The following is a 20,082-nucleotide window of genomic DNA, read 5'->3' on the forward strand; positions in this document are numbered from 1 at the left end:
TGTTTGAACACTTGTTTACACTACACAAAACCATTGCATCAAAATCAAAACAATTCCTGAAACAGGTATCATAAACTAAAAGCTTGCCGTCACATCTATTATTCTATTTGAAGACCACAATTAATTAACCCACCACAACAAAAGGTAGGAACTTCGGTGCTTGAGCCCCTTGTTATATATGAGATATAATTTATATATCTAAGTATTATTATATTAGAGGAATTAACATAATGATTAATGAAAAAAAAAAAAAATAATAAAAAATATATATATAAAATTAAATTGTTATTATAATAATGAAGGGACATGTCTTGGTTTATTTTCCATATAAATTGAAGAGATCATTTGTATTTGGAAAATATATATCATAGAGGCAGTGCTATTACATTTGCAACGATCCCGAAAAATTGACATGGTATCAGAGCTAAATTACAAATGTAGAAAAGGAAATAAAAAATGACAGAGATTATAATTTTCTGAGCAGTTTTAAGAAAATATTTGATGAGAAACACGAACATGGAGGGAATATGTGAATAAATATATGCATGCAATTGTTTAGTGTTTTTAATATTTCATTCGGACTCTTGTAATGCCATGAATTCATGTTGCAAAGATAATTTTAATATTGCCGTGGAAGAATATTACAAACATATTCTAGACAGGAGAATATATCAGCAGAGTTAACCAATGATGGTGCTATTTCCACAACAATTATTGAGGTGATACATAACGGCTGTCTCTCTTCTCCAGGCTTATATCCCCGTGTCTATATACAACTGTGTAAAATCTGCATTTACATTGCAGATTAAGAGTATCAGTACAACTAGATCAAATATCTTATTTGCCACCTGTTAACAACAGGGATTTCTGTATCCTTCCACATCGCGAAAGGATTGGAAGCCATAATGACAAAATCATAAAGAATAATGAGACATTCCACATATGATGATATTAGCAAGTTCTATAAACTCAGAGATGTTGATGTTGTAGATATGGAAGAAGTTGAGCAGCGATTGGGCACGTAGTAATATATATTACAGGTGGTCATGACTAGATTTTCTGTAGCTAAGTGGTTATAAAGACAGAGTTATTACAAAACAAAGGTATTAGCAAACAAACAATAAAAAGAGCTTGCCACCAATAAGACTTGGGCGGTAATCCCACGTAAGGAGGTGACACAGATGCTACTGAAAGACACTTGAAAGAGGTGAGTACAGATCAGGTACGCGAGGGACCCACCTATTAAGGTACTTTAATGTAATTATTATATTATGACTATTGTTTATACCTTATATTATTGTGACAATGAACATAGATGTGAAGCTCCCTTTATATTCTAATATAGTGTGACATTAAATAAATATATGTGGGAGAATCAGATAACATAATTTATATTGGATATTGTGATATATATATATATATATATATAAAATTAATCATATAATTTATATTGGATATTGTGATATATATATATATATATATATATATATATATATATATATAAAATTAATCATATTTCTATGAGCTTGGAGGATGGAGCATTAATCTATGTAATGCTAAAGAGGATCAAGTATTGTTTGAAGGGCATTATCCATTGACTACAAGAGATAAGTATTTTCTGATTATTATAACTTGAGAACTACTTCTATTTACTTCTTGTAATTAATCTCTTATTTGTATTCCTATAGATACTATAAGAGCCTTTTGCCTTGATCCGTTCTTTTCTCTCCGAGAATGTTCTTGTAGGAAAATGATATCAGATTTTGAGGGAGCCTAACACTTCATCAGAGACAAAATTGGATGAGGAGCTCAGAAGATTGATATTCAGATGGAGTCTGAAAATCCATGCGTGTGACCACATAATTTTGATGGGCCTAACCCCTGTGTATATCATGAGAAAGTAATGACTTCCAAATAATTATCACTTTATTTTGTAGGATTTATCGTAAGGTGACAATCTTTTAATAACTTAGTCTATTTTGATAGACATCCTATGATGGTTGAAACAAATCATTGTAGATGACATCTTGCATAGTGGATTAAGTTCCTTAAACAGACCATGGCCTTCTATTGTGATGGACATCCTATGGCATATAAGTAGATTAGAATAGATGATTACTTGCATGGTGGATTAGGTTCCTTAAACAGACCATGGCCTTCTATTGTGATGGGCTTCTTATGTTGTCTAAGCAGATCACAGTAGATGATTGATTACTTGCACATTGGATTAAGTTCCTTAAACAGACCATGGCTGTTCCTATGGTAAGTATCATTGAGGATACATGCGAATGTACCTTATGAACATTTTTAGAGTACTTGGTGAATGTCATCTGACTTGACATTCAGGAGGCCATTACTCTTGATATAATGAGATGCTATCTAAATGGTGGATATCTTCTAATCAAAGATATTCTTAAAACTTGTCATTACTGATTTTTCATTGAGGTAATATCTTGTGCTTATCCTCCCTAACTAAGAGGGAGTGTTAATGTTTGGTAGCTTTAGTTGGATAAACATATAAGCCAATACTAATGTGTGTGTGTGTGTGTATATATATATATATATATAATTATTATCTATGAGATAAAATTTATATATATGTTCATTATATGTGAGATAAAAATAATATATTTAAGTATTATTATATTAGAGAAATTAATATAATGAGTAATAGAATATATATATATAAATATAAATTGTCATTATATTAGTGAAGGGACATGTCTCTTCTTGGTTTATTGTCCATATAAATGGAAGAGATCATTTGCATTTGGGAAACACATATCACAAAGGTAGTGCTATTACATTTGCAACGATCTCGGAGAACTAACAAAAAACTTGTCAACCAATTTCATGGAGGGTACATGGATGAGGGATTTAACTTTTCTAGTTTATGTTGCTTCTTCTATAAGGAGATATAAGTGTTATCCCTAGCTTCGGTGAAGCAGTGACAAGTACCACCATCAGTGTACTTTGAATTGAATTATTCAAATTTTATCATTGCCGAATTGCGATCATTCCTTGTCTCCTCTTCATCTGGTACCAAAGAATTCGAGGACAGTTTGATAAATATAATCAATGCAACAGAAACATTCTTACTGTCCTCTAGATTCCCTTTGTATGTTTCTTCATTTGGATTGGAGTGAATCTTTGGCATCCATATTCTTAGTACCATACTATAGAGTCTCCATTGGTGCTGCACTATGACATTTTGAGGCTAAATGCTCATAATAAAAACGATCCGGGCAATAGAAGAGACATTGTTTTTGTAATGTCCCATTTTTTTTGGGAGGAATTAATTATAAAGTTATCAATTGAAAAATATATATTACAAAGTAACTTTATAAATTAAATAAAAAAAGCTTCTAGAGGTTGCTGGAAGAAGCGGAGAAAAATTAAAAAGGGAGGCCGACCTATCAAGGAAAAAAAGAATAAATAGGCATTGAGGGCTCATTGTCTATCATCGAGACTTATTATTGATTTTTGCTTATGTGCGTTGTGGAGCCTAGGGTTTCTGCAAATAGTCACAATTGGCCATTGAGAACGAAAACTCTCAATTGGTACGCAATTTTGAGGGTGTGAGGGATCACTTGAATTATTGCAGCTGTGGGAAGGATATTCCAGTCCTTTCATTTGTGCTTAATTGCTGATTTGGAGTTGCACTTCACCATATCATCTTCAGCAGTTAGTCTCCAGTATTCGATCAATCTAGGTTCTTCTTTTCAATCTGTAGTTGCAACAAGTTCTCAATTGTATACAGCCAGTTAGGGTTTCTCTATAATGTGCTATGTCATAATGTTTTGGTGCTGAAATTTGCCATATCATTTGTAAAAAAATTTTGGTTTTCATTGAATGAATACATTGGCACTATTATTTCTTTTATTTCAGCAATATATTTTAGCAGTGTGTTAAATTTAGAGTTTGTTTAGTGGCCTATTGGTACGGGTCATTACAGTGGTATCAGAGCGGTTTCCTGCCAGCCTGATAGGGTTACCTAGCCACCATTTAATTTAGTTTACAAAGGAACCAACATAACTAAGAATATGGCTGAGAGACATTCTCAAAGTCCATCCAGAAGTGTGCAAAATGATGAGACTTTACAACAACAGGAGAGGCTTCTACAGTCAATAGAGGCAAGTACACAAGCAATGATGGTTATGATGCAACATTTGATTGGGGAAAATAGGAGGGATAATCATAATAATGACCAGGATGACAAGAGCATAGTAGGATCACAACATAGGACACGATCTGGAACAGCTGATAGACCCACACGTCCTACATTTAGAGAAGAAACTCCAGCACGCACACCTGATGCTATGGTAACAGATATTGTAGATGAACTCCGACAAGCGAGGAATGAGTGGGATTCATTACCAGAATATGTACAGGATGGATGGACGTTTGACAGGTACTTGAACTATAGAGCTACCAGGCAGAAGCAAGTAGATAAACACAGTGGGTTGCAACAGGTCACCAACAAGTTGGTATTACCCACATTTGATGGCAGTGGAAAAATGACTGCTCGTGCTTGGATTCATAAGGTGGATACTTTCCTATCTCTGAAGACTATGACAGAAATTGAAGCACTCAAGTATGCCACTTTACACTTAGATGGGGCAGCACATGATTGGTGGACACATGGCATGATCACATTGCAACGCAATCAGGTAACCACTTATCAAGAGTTTGTGGATAGATTGATAGAAAGGTTTGATAAAAAAAATCTTGAAGTTTATTTCCGGGAGTTAGCCCAGTTGAGACAGTCAGGAGGCTTAGAACAATTTATCAATGACTTCCAGAAGCTTGCAGTGATGGTGCCTGACATTTCAGAAAGGAGGCTAGTCATTTTATTCACAGAGGGATTAACTGAACCACTTAAGGGGTGGGTAAAGGCCTTTGATCCTCCTACATTACAGGAAGCCATGAAGAAAGCCCGCAGTATGGAACTTGCAGCTCCAACAAACCGGTTTAGTTCAAAGGGTTCTTCATCATTTAGAGATAACAAAGGGGAATTCAGCAAGGGTAAAGAGAAGGTTAGTGACTCAAAAGACAAGCTAGCTACACCTTGGGATAAGGAAACACTTAATGACTTGCATAGGAAGAAGCTATGCTTCTTTTGCAAAGGTTCCTATGAGTTTGGTCATGATTGTCCTATGAAGCCTAAGGGGAAGGCTAACCAGGTGGTGTGGGCTTATTATGAAGGTTCAGATTCAGACATCTCAGAGCACCATGATGAGGATCCTGATGAGGTAGAGGGTGAACAAGAGGTAGATAGTGTTGAGAATAAAGAGGCTCCAGAGATACATTTACAGGAGGCATGTCTGTCTAGTATTCAAAGAGAGGGATCTTTCAGATTTCGAGGAGTCTTGGCAGGACAAAAGATTATAACTCTGTTGGATACAGGTGCCACGCATAATTTCATTGATGCACGATTTGTGGAGAGGCGTGGACTCATTACTGAGGAGTTCGAGGGACTACGAGTTAAGGTAGTTGATGGATATACTCTTCGTTGTGATAGGATGGTGCGAGATCTACCTTTGCGCCTAAACAACTATGAGTTTAAGGCGGACTATCATGTGGTCAACATGGGTGACATGGACATAGTACTTGGGATGCAATGGCTACATTCTTTGAAGGAGGTTACCCTGAGATTAGAGGATATGGAGATACGATTCTTGGTGGATGGCAGGACTCATGTGTTCAAGGCTATTCGTAATGGTGATGTCAGGACTATCTCATTTAGGCAGTTGGAGAGATTAGCCAGGCATAATAATATAGAATGGGCAGCAATATGTGCCTTGATGCCTACCCAGGGGGAGCAACATAAGATTGAATATCATCCAGATATTCAAAAATTGAGAATCAAGTATGGGAAGGTATTCAGTGAGATTCCACCAGGCAGGCCACCAGACAGAGGTATTGAGCACATTATCGAGTTGGAGGAAGGTGCTAAGCCTGTCATGATCACACCATACCGGCACCCAAAACGACTCAAAGATGAGATCGAGAGGACCATCAACGAGTTGCTAGCAATGGGACACATCAGACCAAGTAAGTCACCTTTTGCATCCTCTGTTGTTTTGGTTAAAAAGAAGAATGGAACTCTACGAATGTGTATTGATTATAGGGTGTTGAATAAGAGAACTATAAAGAACAAGTATCCCATCCCACGCATCGATGAGCTGATAGACGAATTGCATGGGGCTTGTTCTTTCACAAAAATTGATTTGAGTTCAGGCTATCACCAGATCAGAGTTCGAGAGCAGGATATTGAAAAAACTGCTTTTAGATGTCATTACGGTCATTTTGAGTTTGTAGTCATGCCTTTTGGTTTGACTAATGCACCTGCCACTTTTCAGTCCACTATGAACAAGGTCTTCCACTATCAGTTGAGGAAATTTGTGCTAGTGTTCTTTGATGATATTTTGATCTATAGCAGGACATGTCAGGAACATTTAAAGCACTTGGAGACAGTATTAAGCATTTTACAGAGCGAGTCCTTGTATGCCAAGGAGTCCAAATGTGATTTGGGGATGACAGAATTGTTGTATCTTGGACACATCATTAGTGCGGAAGGAGTGCGAATGGATCCTGAAAAGATCCGTGCTATTGTTGATTGGCCACCACCAGAGAACCTTACACAGTTAAGAAGGTTCCTTGGTCTATGTGGATTCTATCGCAGGTTTGTTAGTGGCTACTCACGACATGCAGCGCCCATGACAGATTTGCTGAAGAAAGGGGCATTTGTGTGGACTCGGGAGGCACAGGAGTTTTTTATGCAGTTCAAGGAAATAATGACTACATGCCCAATATTAGCATTGCCTGATTTCACGAAGCCATTTGAGCTTCAATGTGATGCTTCTGGAGAGGGAGTTGGTGCTGTACTCATGCAGGACAAGCATCCTATAGCTTATGAGAGTAGGAAACTCAGAGGGGCTGAGAGATCATTCAACATATATGATAAGGAGACGCTGGCCATCATGCATGTCTTGGCCATCATGCATGCCTTGGCCAAATTCAGACAGTATCTTGTGGGCAGCAAATTTTGTATTGAAACTGATCATAATAGTTTGAAGCACTTTTTGGGACAGTGGGACCTGAATGATCGTTAGCAGAAGTGGGTGAGTAAGTTACAGGCATATGATTTTGATATCACATATGTTAAGGGGACACAAAATATTGTTGCAGATGCTTTATCCCGTAGGCCACACCTCACTTCTATGATTCAGATATTAGAGGATTGGTGACACTTGATTGTAGCAGAATATGCCAAAGACACGTGGGCCTCTTCTATAGTGGAGGGGACAACAATCGACACCAGATACACTCTCATAGATGATTTGATCATTTACAAGAACAGGATTTACTTAGTCCCAGGATTGAAAGTGAAGCAGTTGATTTTGAGAGCATTCCATAATTCACCTACAGCAGGCCATCCTGGGTATTTCAAGACTTACAGGTTAGTACGGGAACGATTCACTTGGAAGGGACTTAAGGTTGATGTTTTGCAGTATGTGCGTGAGTGTCATGTTTGCCAGCAGAACAAACAAGAGCACACTTATCCAACAGGGCTCCTATAGCCACTTCCTATTCCTGACAGGAAGTGGGAGTGCATCTCTATGGATTTTATTACGGGCTTGCCTAGGGCCCAAGGGCGTGATTGTATCTATGTGGTGGTGGATAGGCTGACAAAATATGCTCACTTCTTCCCTATCGCTACTACATACTCAGCAACTCAGGTGGCAGAGGTCTTCTTCAAGGAGATTTTTAGATTACACGGGTTACCTCGGAGCATTGTGAGTGACAGGGACAGCCGCTTCATGAGTCACTTTTGGCAGGAGATATTTTGGTTGTCTGGCACTGAGCTTACACCTAGTACCAGTTATCACCCATAGACTGATGGTCAAACAGAGATTGTAAACAAATGGGTGGAAGGGTATTTGAGGAATTATGTGGCAGATCAACATCAAGCTTGGGTCAGATGGATATATCTCTGTGAGTATTGTTACAATACTACATATCATATGACTATACAAATGACACCCTTCATGGCACTTTACGGTTATGAGGCACCTAGTTTCTTAGATTTTTTGTTGGGAGACAGTCGAGTACCCCGTGTAGGTGAACTATTACAGGAAAGTAAGGATATAGTTGCTACTCTCAAAAACAACATTGCTAGAGCTCAGAACCGGCAAAAACAGTATGCAGACAAGAAGAGGACTGAGCATAGTTTTGAGATAAATGATATGGTTTACCTCATGTTGCAGCCATATAAGCAGTCCACTCTCAAGAAGAGTGGTACAGAGAAACTCAAGCCACGCTATTATGGACCATTCAAGATCATCAAACGAGTTGGTGAGGTGGCTTATGAGTTGGAGCTTCCCACAGATAGTCGAGTGCACAATGTGTTTCATGTATCACGCCTCAAAAAGGCGTTGGGTTAGAATGTGATGCCTTCTGTAGTATTACCTCCCTTGGATGATGAAGGGAAATTGATCTTAGTGCTAGAATTCATTTTGGATAGTAGAGAGAAGCAGCTTCGCAGGAGAGTAATCAAAGAGTATCTAGTTAAGTGGAAAGATTTACCTATTGAAGATGCTACTTGGGAGGGAGAAGTGATTTTGCAGCATCCAGCATTAAGATTGCTTGAGGCCAAGCAATTTTAGGAGGGGCGGACCTGTAATGTCCCATTTTTTTTGGGAGGAATTAATTATAAAGTTATCAATTAAAAAATATATATTACAAAGTAACTTTATAAATTAAATAAAAACAGCTTCTAGAGGTTGCTGGAAGAAGCGGAGAAAAATTAAAAAGGGAGGCCGACCTATCAAGGAAAAAAAGAATAAATAGGCATTGAGGCCTCATTGTCTATCATTGAGACTTATTATTGATTTTTGCTTATGTGCGTTGTGGAGCCTAGGGTTTTTGCAAATAGTCACAATTGGCCATTGAGAACGAAAACTCTCAATTGGTACGCAATTTTGAGGGTGTGAGAGATCACCTGAATTATTGCAGTTGTGGGAAGGATATTCCAGTCCTTTCATTTGTGCTTAATTGCTGATTTGGAGTTTTAGTTGGAGTTGCACTTTCACCATATCATCTTCAGCAGTCAGTCTCCAATATTTGATCAATCTAGGGTCTTCTTTTCAATCTGTAGTTGCAACAAGTTCTCAATTGTATACAGCCAGTTAGGGTTTCTCTGTAATGTGCTATGTCATAATGTTTTGGTGCTGAAATTTGCCATATCATTTGTAAAAAATTTTTGGTTTTCATTGAATGAATACATTGGCACTATTATTTCTTTTATTTCAGCAATATATTTTAGCAGTGTGTTAAATTTAGAGTTTGTTTAGTGGCCTATTGGTACGGGTCATTACAGTTTTTTTGTCCATTTTTAATTTTTTGGGGCATCTTGATCAATTTTAACTTACTATTTGGTTAAGTTACTGGGGCTTAAATCTTGGGTTAATTAGGTTTTAGCACCGACGGAGTTACTCTCTTTAGCCCAACTCTGTCATTTAATATAATCAAACATAGAATAACCATTTTATTTAGTCAAAATTCACCTAAAACTTGCATCTGTGTTAATAAAATGGGAATCCTTTATGATCTACAAGACAATAAAGCTCATGTAAAGTTTTAGGCATAAGATTTTCACATTGACAAGTTTGAGCTTAAAATTTAGTTCTACAACAATTTTATTGTTCGAGGAAAATATTTTGTAAATTTTTACACTAATCCTAGAGATGATCTTATCTCATAGTCTGCCCCTAACTTACTATTTGGTTAAGTTACTGGGGCTTAAATCTTGGTTTAATTAGGTTTTAGCACCAACGGAGTTACTCTCTTTAGCCCAACTCTGTCATTTAATATTATCAAACATAAAATAACCATTTTATTTAGTCAAAATTCACCTAGAACTTGCATCTGTGTTAATAAAATGGGAATCCTTTATGATCTATGAGACAATAAAGCTCATGTAAAGTTTTAGGCATAAGATTTTCATATTGACAAGTTTGAGCTGAAAATTTAGTTCTACAACAATTTTATTGTTCGAGGAAAATATTTTGTAAATTTTTACACTAATCCTAGAGATTATCTTATCTCATAGTCTGCTCCTAAATATGCTTTTAACTTCCTTTCTCGCCTTTTTTCAAGCTTAGAGGCATAGATTTTGTCAATCTTCATTATGGTTGTCAATAGGTATTGATTGAAACTTGTTATGTATGAATCTGACCTGACTTCATTATTACTCAAGTAATTGGTAAATTATTGATTGTATTAACAAATTATCGAAGAGATCATCATAAAGAATTTACAATAGGTACAAAATAGAAAGTTTCTACTAAGAAACAGAAGAAGATCATAGAAATGATCTTATCTACCTAATATACATAGTATACTAAAATGACTAATAAATTAATGTAATAGTATTCTAATACTCTCCCTTAATGTCCCATCTGTCCACAACACCAAGTTGCTCCCTGAATATAACAAACTTATCTAGACCAAGAGGCTTGGTGGGAATGTCTGCTATCTGATCCGTTGTTGGAACATACAACATCCGCTGTTGGAGCATACAGCAACCATATTTTCCCGTCCTCAACCAACTACCAAATGTAATGACAATGAGTGTCCGTATGTTTGGTCTGAAGCAAGGTGCCTAGAAAAGTAAGTCAAGGCTCACATTAACGCATCATCTATCTATTTGAAACTATTTCTATTCATTTCATATTTTAGTTTCTAAGCATTCAAGGACAAATCCTTGGTGTTAAAGATTGGAGGATGAAAACTCTTATAGTTTTGCATAATTGAATTATGGGTGAAATTGCTCACTCATTGAGGTAATTCTACTCAAGGATCGCATTTGATCTTATTGATTGCAATTGCTCAATTTATATTCGCAAACAAATTTTTGAAGATCTTGGAAGTTTCAAACATTGGTGAAGATCTTTGAAGATCTTGAGATTTATAATTGGAGTGTAGATTTCATTTCGGCTAGTGTAAAATCTTAATTATTGTCTTGTGTAAGTGATAAATCTTTGCTGTCTACAAGCCACCGCATCACCCTAATAGAAGATTACAGCACTTAAAATATTTAAGTGCATGCATTTAAGGGAGATAGGAGCCTTGATGAAATCACCATAAATAGAGGTTACAGCATTTAAGATGCCGCCACACCAAGAAGAGAAGATTGCAACATTCAAGTAATGTTAACATTCACCACTGCCTCTGACTCCAGCCATTAGCATGTTTATAGCTCTAGGTTATTTTTGAGTTCACAATACTATAATTTAGTATTTGTTAAAGATTAGGTACCATTTTTCTTCATATAATTGTTAGTGCGGATATTGCCTGTATACCTTTAAAGGATGTGTTGAATACATGCGTAAAATGGAAACATGCTTATCTGAGCATAAAAAAAGAGTATGTAAATACTTGCCTGTTTTCCTTTAAACATATATATATTTCAAGTGAACTTCAGAAAAATTCCTAGTCACTAGGAGACACATTCCCCCCCTGGCAAGATGCGTCTTGGAGATGGAGATGTCTCCGATACCTTGCATGACTCCGGAGCCTTCAAAATTGAGCCGAGACTTTGACATGAAGTCTTGCAGTCTCCTGCCATGAAATTTGATGTCTCCCAGGCATCTCCAGAAGAAAAAGTGCATTAAAAACAAAACATTTCATTTTTTAGTCTTTGACCATCGTTTTAGGTCCTAACTAGAGACACGGGCACTTGGAAGGTAGGTTAAATATATATTTTTTCCATACCCTGCATTTGCATTTGGCTGCGATCAGACTGTGTTTAGGTTTTAGTTTTACTGTTTTTATTTGCCGCATTGTTTTATTTGTTTTTAGTGATCTTGGAGACGTAGAAGGTCCTTCAGCAAAATGGGACCAAATTGCACTTGATGGAGATGCTGCTACCATGGAGGAAGAAGCGGTTGAACCATATGGACTTAATGAGTTACCCTCAGTTGTACTACCATCAGAGGAACCTGAGGTGGAGAGTGATAATTATCTGGACAGCATCATAGCTGAAGACTTGATGGATGATCAAAACATTGTGGAATAGATGATACTAGATAGATTTCTGATTTTTGGTTAGAGTTCTGAGTTTTTTGTTTGCATACCAGAAATTCTGCATCAAACAATATATTTTTGAATTTCAAATTTTAATATGTAAAGATAATCATAATCTGATATGATCTGCTAATGCGATACTTAGAAATCAAATATGCAGTGTTAGTTTTAATCTATTTGGCTCTATATGAAACAATATTACATCAGTAAATGACATTACCTGTAGACAGTAGACTATATGATGTCTCATGTTTTGATTCAATGATTTTAAATTTTTTAATATTCATATCTTTCCATTATTCTTGTCTTCTGATTTCAAAGCTCTATGTTATAATATTTCTTGGAAATTATTCAATTGTATTTTTGAAAAATTGCCGTCTCCTATTTTTGAAAAATTGCCATACCAGTACTGAAGCTCTCCAAGTCTCCCCGTCTGTAGGTGACTATGCAAAACATTAGTTTGCAAGTAAACTACACAAATATAACACATAAAATGAAATGACACAAAAAGTAAGCAGCGTTACAGAGTACTCAATGGAAGAAGATAGTCGGCTTTCAATTGCTTTGTCAATGGTGGAGAATAAAGGAAATATATAAATGTTTGAAACAATAGAAGAAACTCCTCTTAAATTGATTTAAAGTATTTATGTTAAACTACTAATAAAATATAGGAATGGATTAACTTTTATCAGCAAATGGATGCAGTTTTTGACTTTGAAGTTACTTTTTATTTGGTCTTGTGCAGATTTGTTATACGCCAAGTGTCATTGCATACACAATTGTTTTACGCATTTACGACAATGCGGGAAAGCTTAATCTTGCAGAGGAAGCTTTTATTGAGATGATTGAGTCAGGTTGCGAACCAGATGAAGTAGCTGTTGGGACAATGATATGTGCTTATGCTAGATGGAACCATCATGATGATATGTTGTCATTTTATCATGCAGCAAGAGAACGAGGACTTGTTCCATCTCTCACAGTTCATAATTTCATGATTTCTTCTTTGCATAAAGCATCCATGTATGATGCTGCTATCCAGTTGTGGGAAGAAATGTCTATTGCAGGAGTGAAGCCTGATCATTTCACATATACTCTGTTAGTTGATTTATACAGCAAAAAGGGTAAAACAGAGGAAGCTTTAACAATGCTTGAAGACATGAAATTGTTGGGTTTTGTTCCAAATGAAACAACATATAGTAGTATCATCAATATGCTTGTGGGGCAAGGTAAACGAGAAGATGCATTATTAATTTTTGATGATATGACATCACAAGCTATTGTGCCAAGTAGGTATACATATGCTTCAATTCTTAATGTTTGTTCCAAAAGTGGTGATCTGCAGCGTGCTCTTTTAATTTTGTCTGAGATGGAGAGAAATAGAGTAGATGCAGATGAAGTTATATGTAGCATTCTTATCACTTTGTATGGCAAGTTGGGATTGTATGAAGATGCTGAAATAACTTTTAAAGAAATGAGGAAAACTGGGCTTCTCACTCATGAAAAAACATATGTTGCAATGTCACAGGTATATTTGAAAGCAAGAGATTATGATCAAGCACTGAAGGTTCTGGAGGACATGAAGGATAAGAATGTTAAGCTTTCCAAATTTGCATGGAGAGCTTTGCTTCGCTGTCATGTTATGCAACAGAATGTGGAGTCTGCTGAAAAGACATTTCAGGCTATGTTAACATCTGGATACTTGGACAATGTTGCATATAGTAATATGTTGAATTTATATACAGATGCAGGCTTTATACAGAAGGCGAAAACATTAATTATCCAGTTGAGGAAAGAGTCTGTGGAGATTGATAGGGGGCTTTATGGGGCGATGATGAATGTTTACAGAAAATCAGGTATGATTAGGGAGGCCGAGTTACTAATTGAGGAGATTAAAAGAAAAGGAATGATTGTAGATGAGACTCTCAAGACAATACTAATACAAGCCTATGGAGACAATGGAAGACTTTCTGATGCTGAAAATTTGTTTAGAGGTATAAAAAACCCAGATTCTGTTGTTCTCGGTTTGATGCTTTACTTTTATAGGAGTTCTGATCGTGGAGATGATGCAAAAGTCCTACATAAAAAGCTCCTTGAACAGTCCAATGGTATTTCTACAACCAGCCAACTCATTGTCCAATTTGTAAAGGAAGGTGTGTTGGTCTTGAAAAATAAACTTTGTTTTTGTATGCTAAATTTTGGGCACTTTGCAAATTGATGTCAGTAAAGTACGAATTGCTTGATGATAACTGAAAGAATTTTAAAAAGTAAATTCTGATAATGTTGTTTTGCAGGTGACATAAGTAGAGCAAAATCTCTTTATGATGAAATGGTTGACCTTGGTTTCAAGCCTGATGACATGGCACTTTCTTGTCTGATCAACTTTTATGGAAGGAAAAAGCAACTGGGAGAAGCATTAAATGTATTTCATACAACCTCATCTTTGGGGCCACCTTCTGGAAGATTTGTCTATAATTCCATCATAGATGCCTGTGCTAAATGTGGTAAACTACAAGATGCACTTCATCTTTTTGAGGTGATGGAGAAACAAGGACATAGTCGTGATTGCGTAGTTATTAGCTCAATGGTGAATGCTTTTACCAAAGAGGGTATGTGGTAGAATTTAACGTTATGAAAAATCTGATTCAACTCTTCTTCCATAGCATCACTTCAATGTTTGTCTTTGCTAGCTTCTGCAAAGTCCTCAGGCTCTCTTTTAGATAGGAAAAAATTGCATCTTCTGATGTACTTGCTAATATTCTTCTAGTTTGTGTGCCAATATCTTTATCCCCAAGAATTAGATTTTCTGAATAATTTTTTTGGAAAATATGTCCTTGTATATGTTCAGCCCATTGCTTCCCTTCTAACTTCTTCTCGCTTGTAGCTTAGTATTCAATTTCTTCTTCCTTGCAGCTGAAGTCTTCTAGGGGATCATTTGCTTATATTTTCTACTTTTGATGCCTTGTTCTATGCACTTTTACATTGGCACTTTCTACAATCTTTTGCAGTCTTTTATTGTAACATTTATATGCCTTGCTGCTTTAAGAATAACCAAGAATGAGTGTTTATTTGTATCAAGGCAATACAAATTTTAATGATTTTCTGTAACTTTTGTTTGACAGGTAAATTTAAGGAAGCCGGGGAACTTATTCAGAAGACTTGTGAGGATGACATTGTGCTGGACACCATTGCTTATAACACCTTTATTAAATCGAAGCTAGATGCAGGTATGTGGGAACTTCAATTCCATACTTGATACTAAATATGTTCAGATCTAGTGCCTTTTTAATATTGCTCAGCTTAAACTGGTATTGATTTGTAAAATTAGATTGGAAAATTATTTTTTCTAATGACATTTTGGCCAATTGAGTTGAATTTAACTGCAGGAAAAATTGAAGATGCTATCAATATATATACTGATATGCAGGCTGCTGGTGTTGTTCCCTCACTTCAGACATACGACACAATGCTTAGGTACAGAGATCTGAACCAATTTGTTGGACATCAGTTTTCTTTTGTTGGTGAAGCAACAGAATATCTATATAAATTTTTTATTTTATTTTGGATGACTGGGTTAATAACAAGCACTATTAACAGAAAAAATTCAAATTAGCTATCGTCCTTAAGGTCTTAACTGAAGGCCAAATTTTATGGATAACATTTTGTACTGGACCATTCTTGCATAATTCATTTTTCTTTTGCTATTTAATTGACATAAGTTTTTTTGAATAATTTATATTTGATTATCCTAAATATTCTTTTGTAGATAATACTGACTTATTGCATTTTGGCTTCACATTTGCAGTGTCTTTGGAAAGGCTGGTGAATTAGAGAATGCCATTCAGATATTCAATTGTCTCTTGACATCTGGAATTACAGTTGATGAAAAGGCATATAGCAACATGATAAGCTGTTATGGGAAAGCTGGTATGCAACACGTCTCTTAGCTTTTTGCTTTTTATTGAATGTGGTAATCATGGAGATCGATTGAGTGGTACAAACTGTTTTATATTGTGGATAGAATCTTAAGATGATTACCAAAAAATAGGATAACACATGTTTCTGGAGGCTATGTTTCCATGGTAACGAATTTATCACTCACACACATGTATCATTATAGGAATTCTTACCTTGTTTCTACATTAAAGAGTATAGATTTCCACAATCCAAAGATAATGCTTGACAATTTTCTTGGTAGATAAACTATTACACAATCTACCCGGAAAATTGTCAAGCGTTGTTTCTACATTTATAAAGATTTGTTTGGATTTCTAGTGTCTTGGAAATTTTGGAGAAGTATACAATGTGGTTTGGTTATCCAATTTATACAGATATCTGGCATTTTGATTGATGAAAGATAATTTTCTAATGATCATGTAAGGGAGAGCAAACAAATGTTCCAATTGTTAATGTTTGGTAGCTTCAGTTGGATAAACTCACGAGACCTAACTGAAGTTATATATATATCTATGTTTGTGTGTAGTTAAATAATAAACTATTATATTAATTAAGTATTAATGAATAGAAATGTCCCACGAAGGGACATGTCTTTCCATATCTCATCCACAATATAAAGAAAGATCGCTGCACTTAAAACACAAATACCAAGAAGGCAGTTCTATTACATTTGCAGCGATCCGAGAAAATCAACATGTTATCAGAGCCAACTGTAAATGTAAAATGGAATATGTGACATGTCACTCACAACCAAAAACCATAATCTCTGATGTAGTACTATATATCTGACAATGACATCGAACCAATAAGAGAAGAGTTTGTGTAATATAAGGGCACACAAAATTAATGAATAAAGGAAATCTTTTGCAGTCCATGGACACAAAACATTGGAATAGCAGAGGCAGGAGTAGATATGTTCATGATGGCAGGGATAGTACTGTTGGCATTTCCTATTGTTTAATTGAAGTTTTTTCAGTTGTGCTTGCACTCTAAGAAATACCAGGCAGTCGTCAATTTCTCCCAAGTGTGCGACATTATAGTTGGGACACTTGTAAGGATTCACAATTTTATGGTTGGCAGTGTTATCAGAGTAATGCCTAGTCCTGAGAAAATTGATGCCACAATCCAGTGTATCGCAGTCATCAAAGATTGATTGCCTCAAAACAAAACTATGGAGATGAATATGGGTTGTCGATGATAGAATTGTTATTCCTCAAAATTGACTGTGCTACAGAGACAGTCGAGTTCCTCATGCAAAGAAGGATCATTGCAGTTGAAGTAGTCATTTTTGAGGAACTCTTGCATCACCAGCTGACCGGGAAAAGCCTTAAAGAATGCCAAAAGGAGAAGTTTTGACCTCCCAATCAATGGAGTCATATTTTTTCATTGCCAAGGGTGCATGCCACAAAAGTACATAGATGGTATTTTAAACAAGTAGACAGGTGATTTCGTATTTACTACAATATTCCACAACAATAATACAATGATGTTAAACCTGTGGCTATGCAATAAACTTCACACAAGGAAGATTTTATGATAGTAAACAAACTATACGTAAGGGAGAGTATTGATGTTTGGTAGCTTCTGTCGGATATACCTATATATAATTATGTATGAGATGTCATATATTTAAGTTTATTGTTATATGAGAGAAATATATATATAAAACAATGATTAAATGGTTATTATATTATATTAATCATCTAATAGTCCTATAGACATGTCCCATGTCCCATGTCTCTTCATGGTTTATTCTTAATTTAAATAAGAGGTTGCTGCCATTTGGAAAACACATACCAAAAATGATGGCAGTGCTATTACATTTGCAATAGATCCAAAAATTCAATATGGTATCAGATCCTAATTCTGCAAATACAACGATAGCCATATGGTAAATGTAAGTGCAATCAGTATAGGGGAAGAATCATATGATTATCTATCAAATAATATGAATGTTGATCCTTCCATGTGTAAATGATGGTGCGATGGATAACAAAACTGTTTATTCCCATCAAACTAGAATTTCTGTATTTTGCTCTAACTTCAACTGGATTTAGCTGTGACTTTTAAGATATCATTGTAACAGGAAAAGTCTAGGAATGTTTTGTTTCAATTTATTAAATCGAAAATAGTTTTGTATAACCATTCCTATGCTAAATACGTTTGGATTTTTTTTTCAAAGAAGCCTCATTCAAATCATTTGTAAATGAAAAGATACGCCAACGAAAATAGTAGGAACACCCCTAGATTGGGAAGTACCGAGTAGGGTGAGCAAAGCCTTCTCTATCTCTTGAACTCTATTGTGGTGGTCTAGCTCATACATAGTAGGACCGATGCTTAGCTCCAGTAGCAACCTCTTGGCCACATGGCACATACAGCAGGAGCTTACGCTGAACACATCAACCACACTCTTGGAGGCCAAGCGTTCAACTCTTTGTAGTGCCCAACACCCACGCTACTCAAACAACTCGTAAGCGTGGCCGTTATAGCACTCCATTTCTTTCCATAGCGCAAGTATAGATTAAAACTGCAATGGCGAAAGAGGGGGGGAATGAATAGGCTGGCAGACGAGAGATAAGAAAATAACATAGGATGATAAACGAGAGATTGTGTAGAGGAAGATAAAGAGAGAGTGGGATAGAACATTGAAATAATTAATAGGCACGATTATAATTTGTGAAACCCGTATAAGGGAAGTAAGTCCATCACCAATATGCATGGTGTGGAACACATTCCCTTGCCTCATTGGCTTGTGAAACTCTAGTAAGGCAATGATAATAGGAAGGATGGAGGGTGACATCAGCCAAGGGCCTCATTATCGTGAATGTGCACACCGTCTGACCAATGCATCCATGGAGTATAACCAATGCATACATGGAGTATAAGGAAGATTGAAAAGTCAAGGCTTTCTTAAGAAAAGGGTTTAAACTAAATAACCATGTACTTTGAAATTACAACATGGAACATGGAACCCCAATAATTGTAAAGGCATCGGGTAAAATGTGTCTCCATCAAGTCATCTATTAAGGGCAGACAAGACATAGATCAGAGCACACATTATCAACAGGCAAGGTAAGTAGAAATAAGGTAAGCATGAATATTGATCTATTAACATATTTTATTATTATGAATAGTGAATATTCAAATACCTACGACCCACTATCATATTGGAGAGTTATGTAGAACATTAATTAATTATCATGTTGATGTGCAAAGTGGGTATAAGGTATTTCTCATTTCTAATATTTATTTCATAAATATATGTTTGCATTTAAAATATATATGTTTATATATTTTTATATATACAAATGTATATATATTTTATATTATGAAGTTCTTATTATTCTTATTATTGAAAATATAAAGTAAAGAGTTATTTTATAGTTATGTTGTTAGTAATAGGCATGACTCAAATTACTAACATTCTAAGTAATATTAATTATTAAGTGATTTATCTAAGAGCTATGTGCCTTGATCTTTTCCTTCGAGAATGTTCTTGCAGGAAAAAGAGGGAGATTGAGATTTAGAGGGAGTCTGGCATTTCATTAGAGGCAACCTTGAAAGAGAGGGATTAGATAGAGGAGATGATTCAGTCAACCTTTGGTGATCTTGATCATATTGATTCAAAGGGAGTAAACCATGATGAGATGGATTCTCCAGTGATCAATAAATTTTCACAGTCAAGAGGACCTTGATTCATGCATCGTGACTATGTGATTTTAATGGGCCTACCTCCTGTTTACATCATGAGGAAGTGACGACTTCCACATGATCATCACTTGTATTTGGAGAAGTTATTGTAAGGTGACGATCTTACAATAGCTTGTATTACGGGATCAAACAAGTTGAGCATATGGTGAATGTCTTGCATCTCAACATTTTGGGAGGTCATTATTCAAAGAGTATTTGGTGAATATCTTTGATATTATGGGAGGCCAATGCTTTTGATATCAGATGTGATATCAAACCTTATTTTGAGTATTTGGTGATTATCGTTGATGTTCTGGGAGGCTAATACTCTTGATATCAGATGTGATA

At 35.8% G+C, this 20,082-nt stretch overlaps 1 protein-coding gene across 3 annotated transcripts in view; it reads left to right on the forward strand.

Annotated features, from left to right (window-relative positions):
- Positions 1-20,082, forward strand: part of EMB976 (Tetratricopeptide repeat (TPR)-like superfamily protein) — a 146,848-nt gene that overhangs the window by 42,389 nt on the left and 84,377 nt on the right. For all 3 annotated transcript variants that reach the window (XM_089803487.1, XM_089803490.1, XM_089803489.1), the window contains exons 2-6: positions 12,836-14,240; positions 14,382-14,696; positions 15,210-15,314; positions 15,474-15,561; positions 15,893-16,014. In XM_089803487.1, the coding sequence (XP_089659613.1) occupies positions 12,836-14,240; positions 14,382-14,696; positions 15,210-15,314; positions 15,474-15,561; positions 15,893-16,014 (2,035 nt within the window). The remainder of the gene's footprint in view (positions 1-12,835; positions 14,241-14,381; positions 14,697-15,209; positions 15,315-15,473; positions 15,562-15,892; positions 16,015-20,082) is intronic.

This window comes from Cupressus sempervirens, chromosome 10, assembly GCF_028749045.1.
Source record: "Cupressus sempervirens isolate cs-2001-9-10 chromosome 10, ASM2874904v1, whole genome shotgun sequence".
Classification (NCBI taxonomy): Eukaryota; Viridiplantae; Streptophyta; class Pinopsida; order Cupressales; family Cupressaceae; genus Cupressus; species Cupressus sempervirens.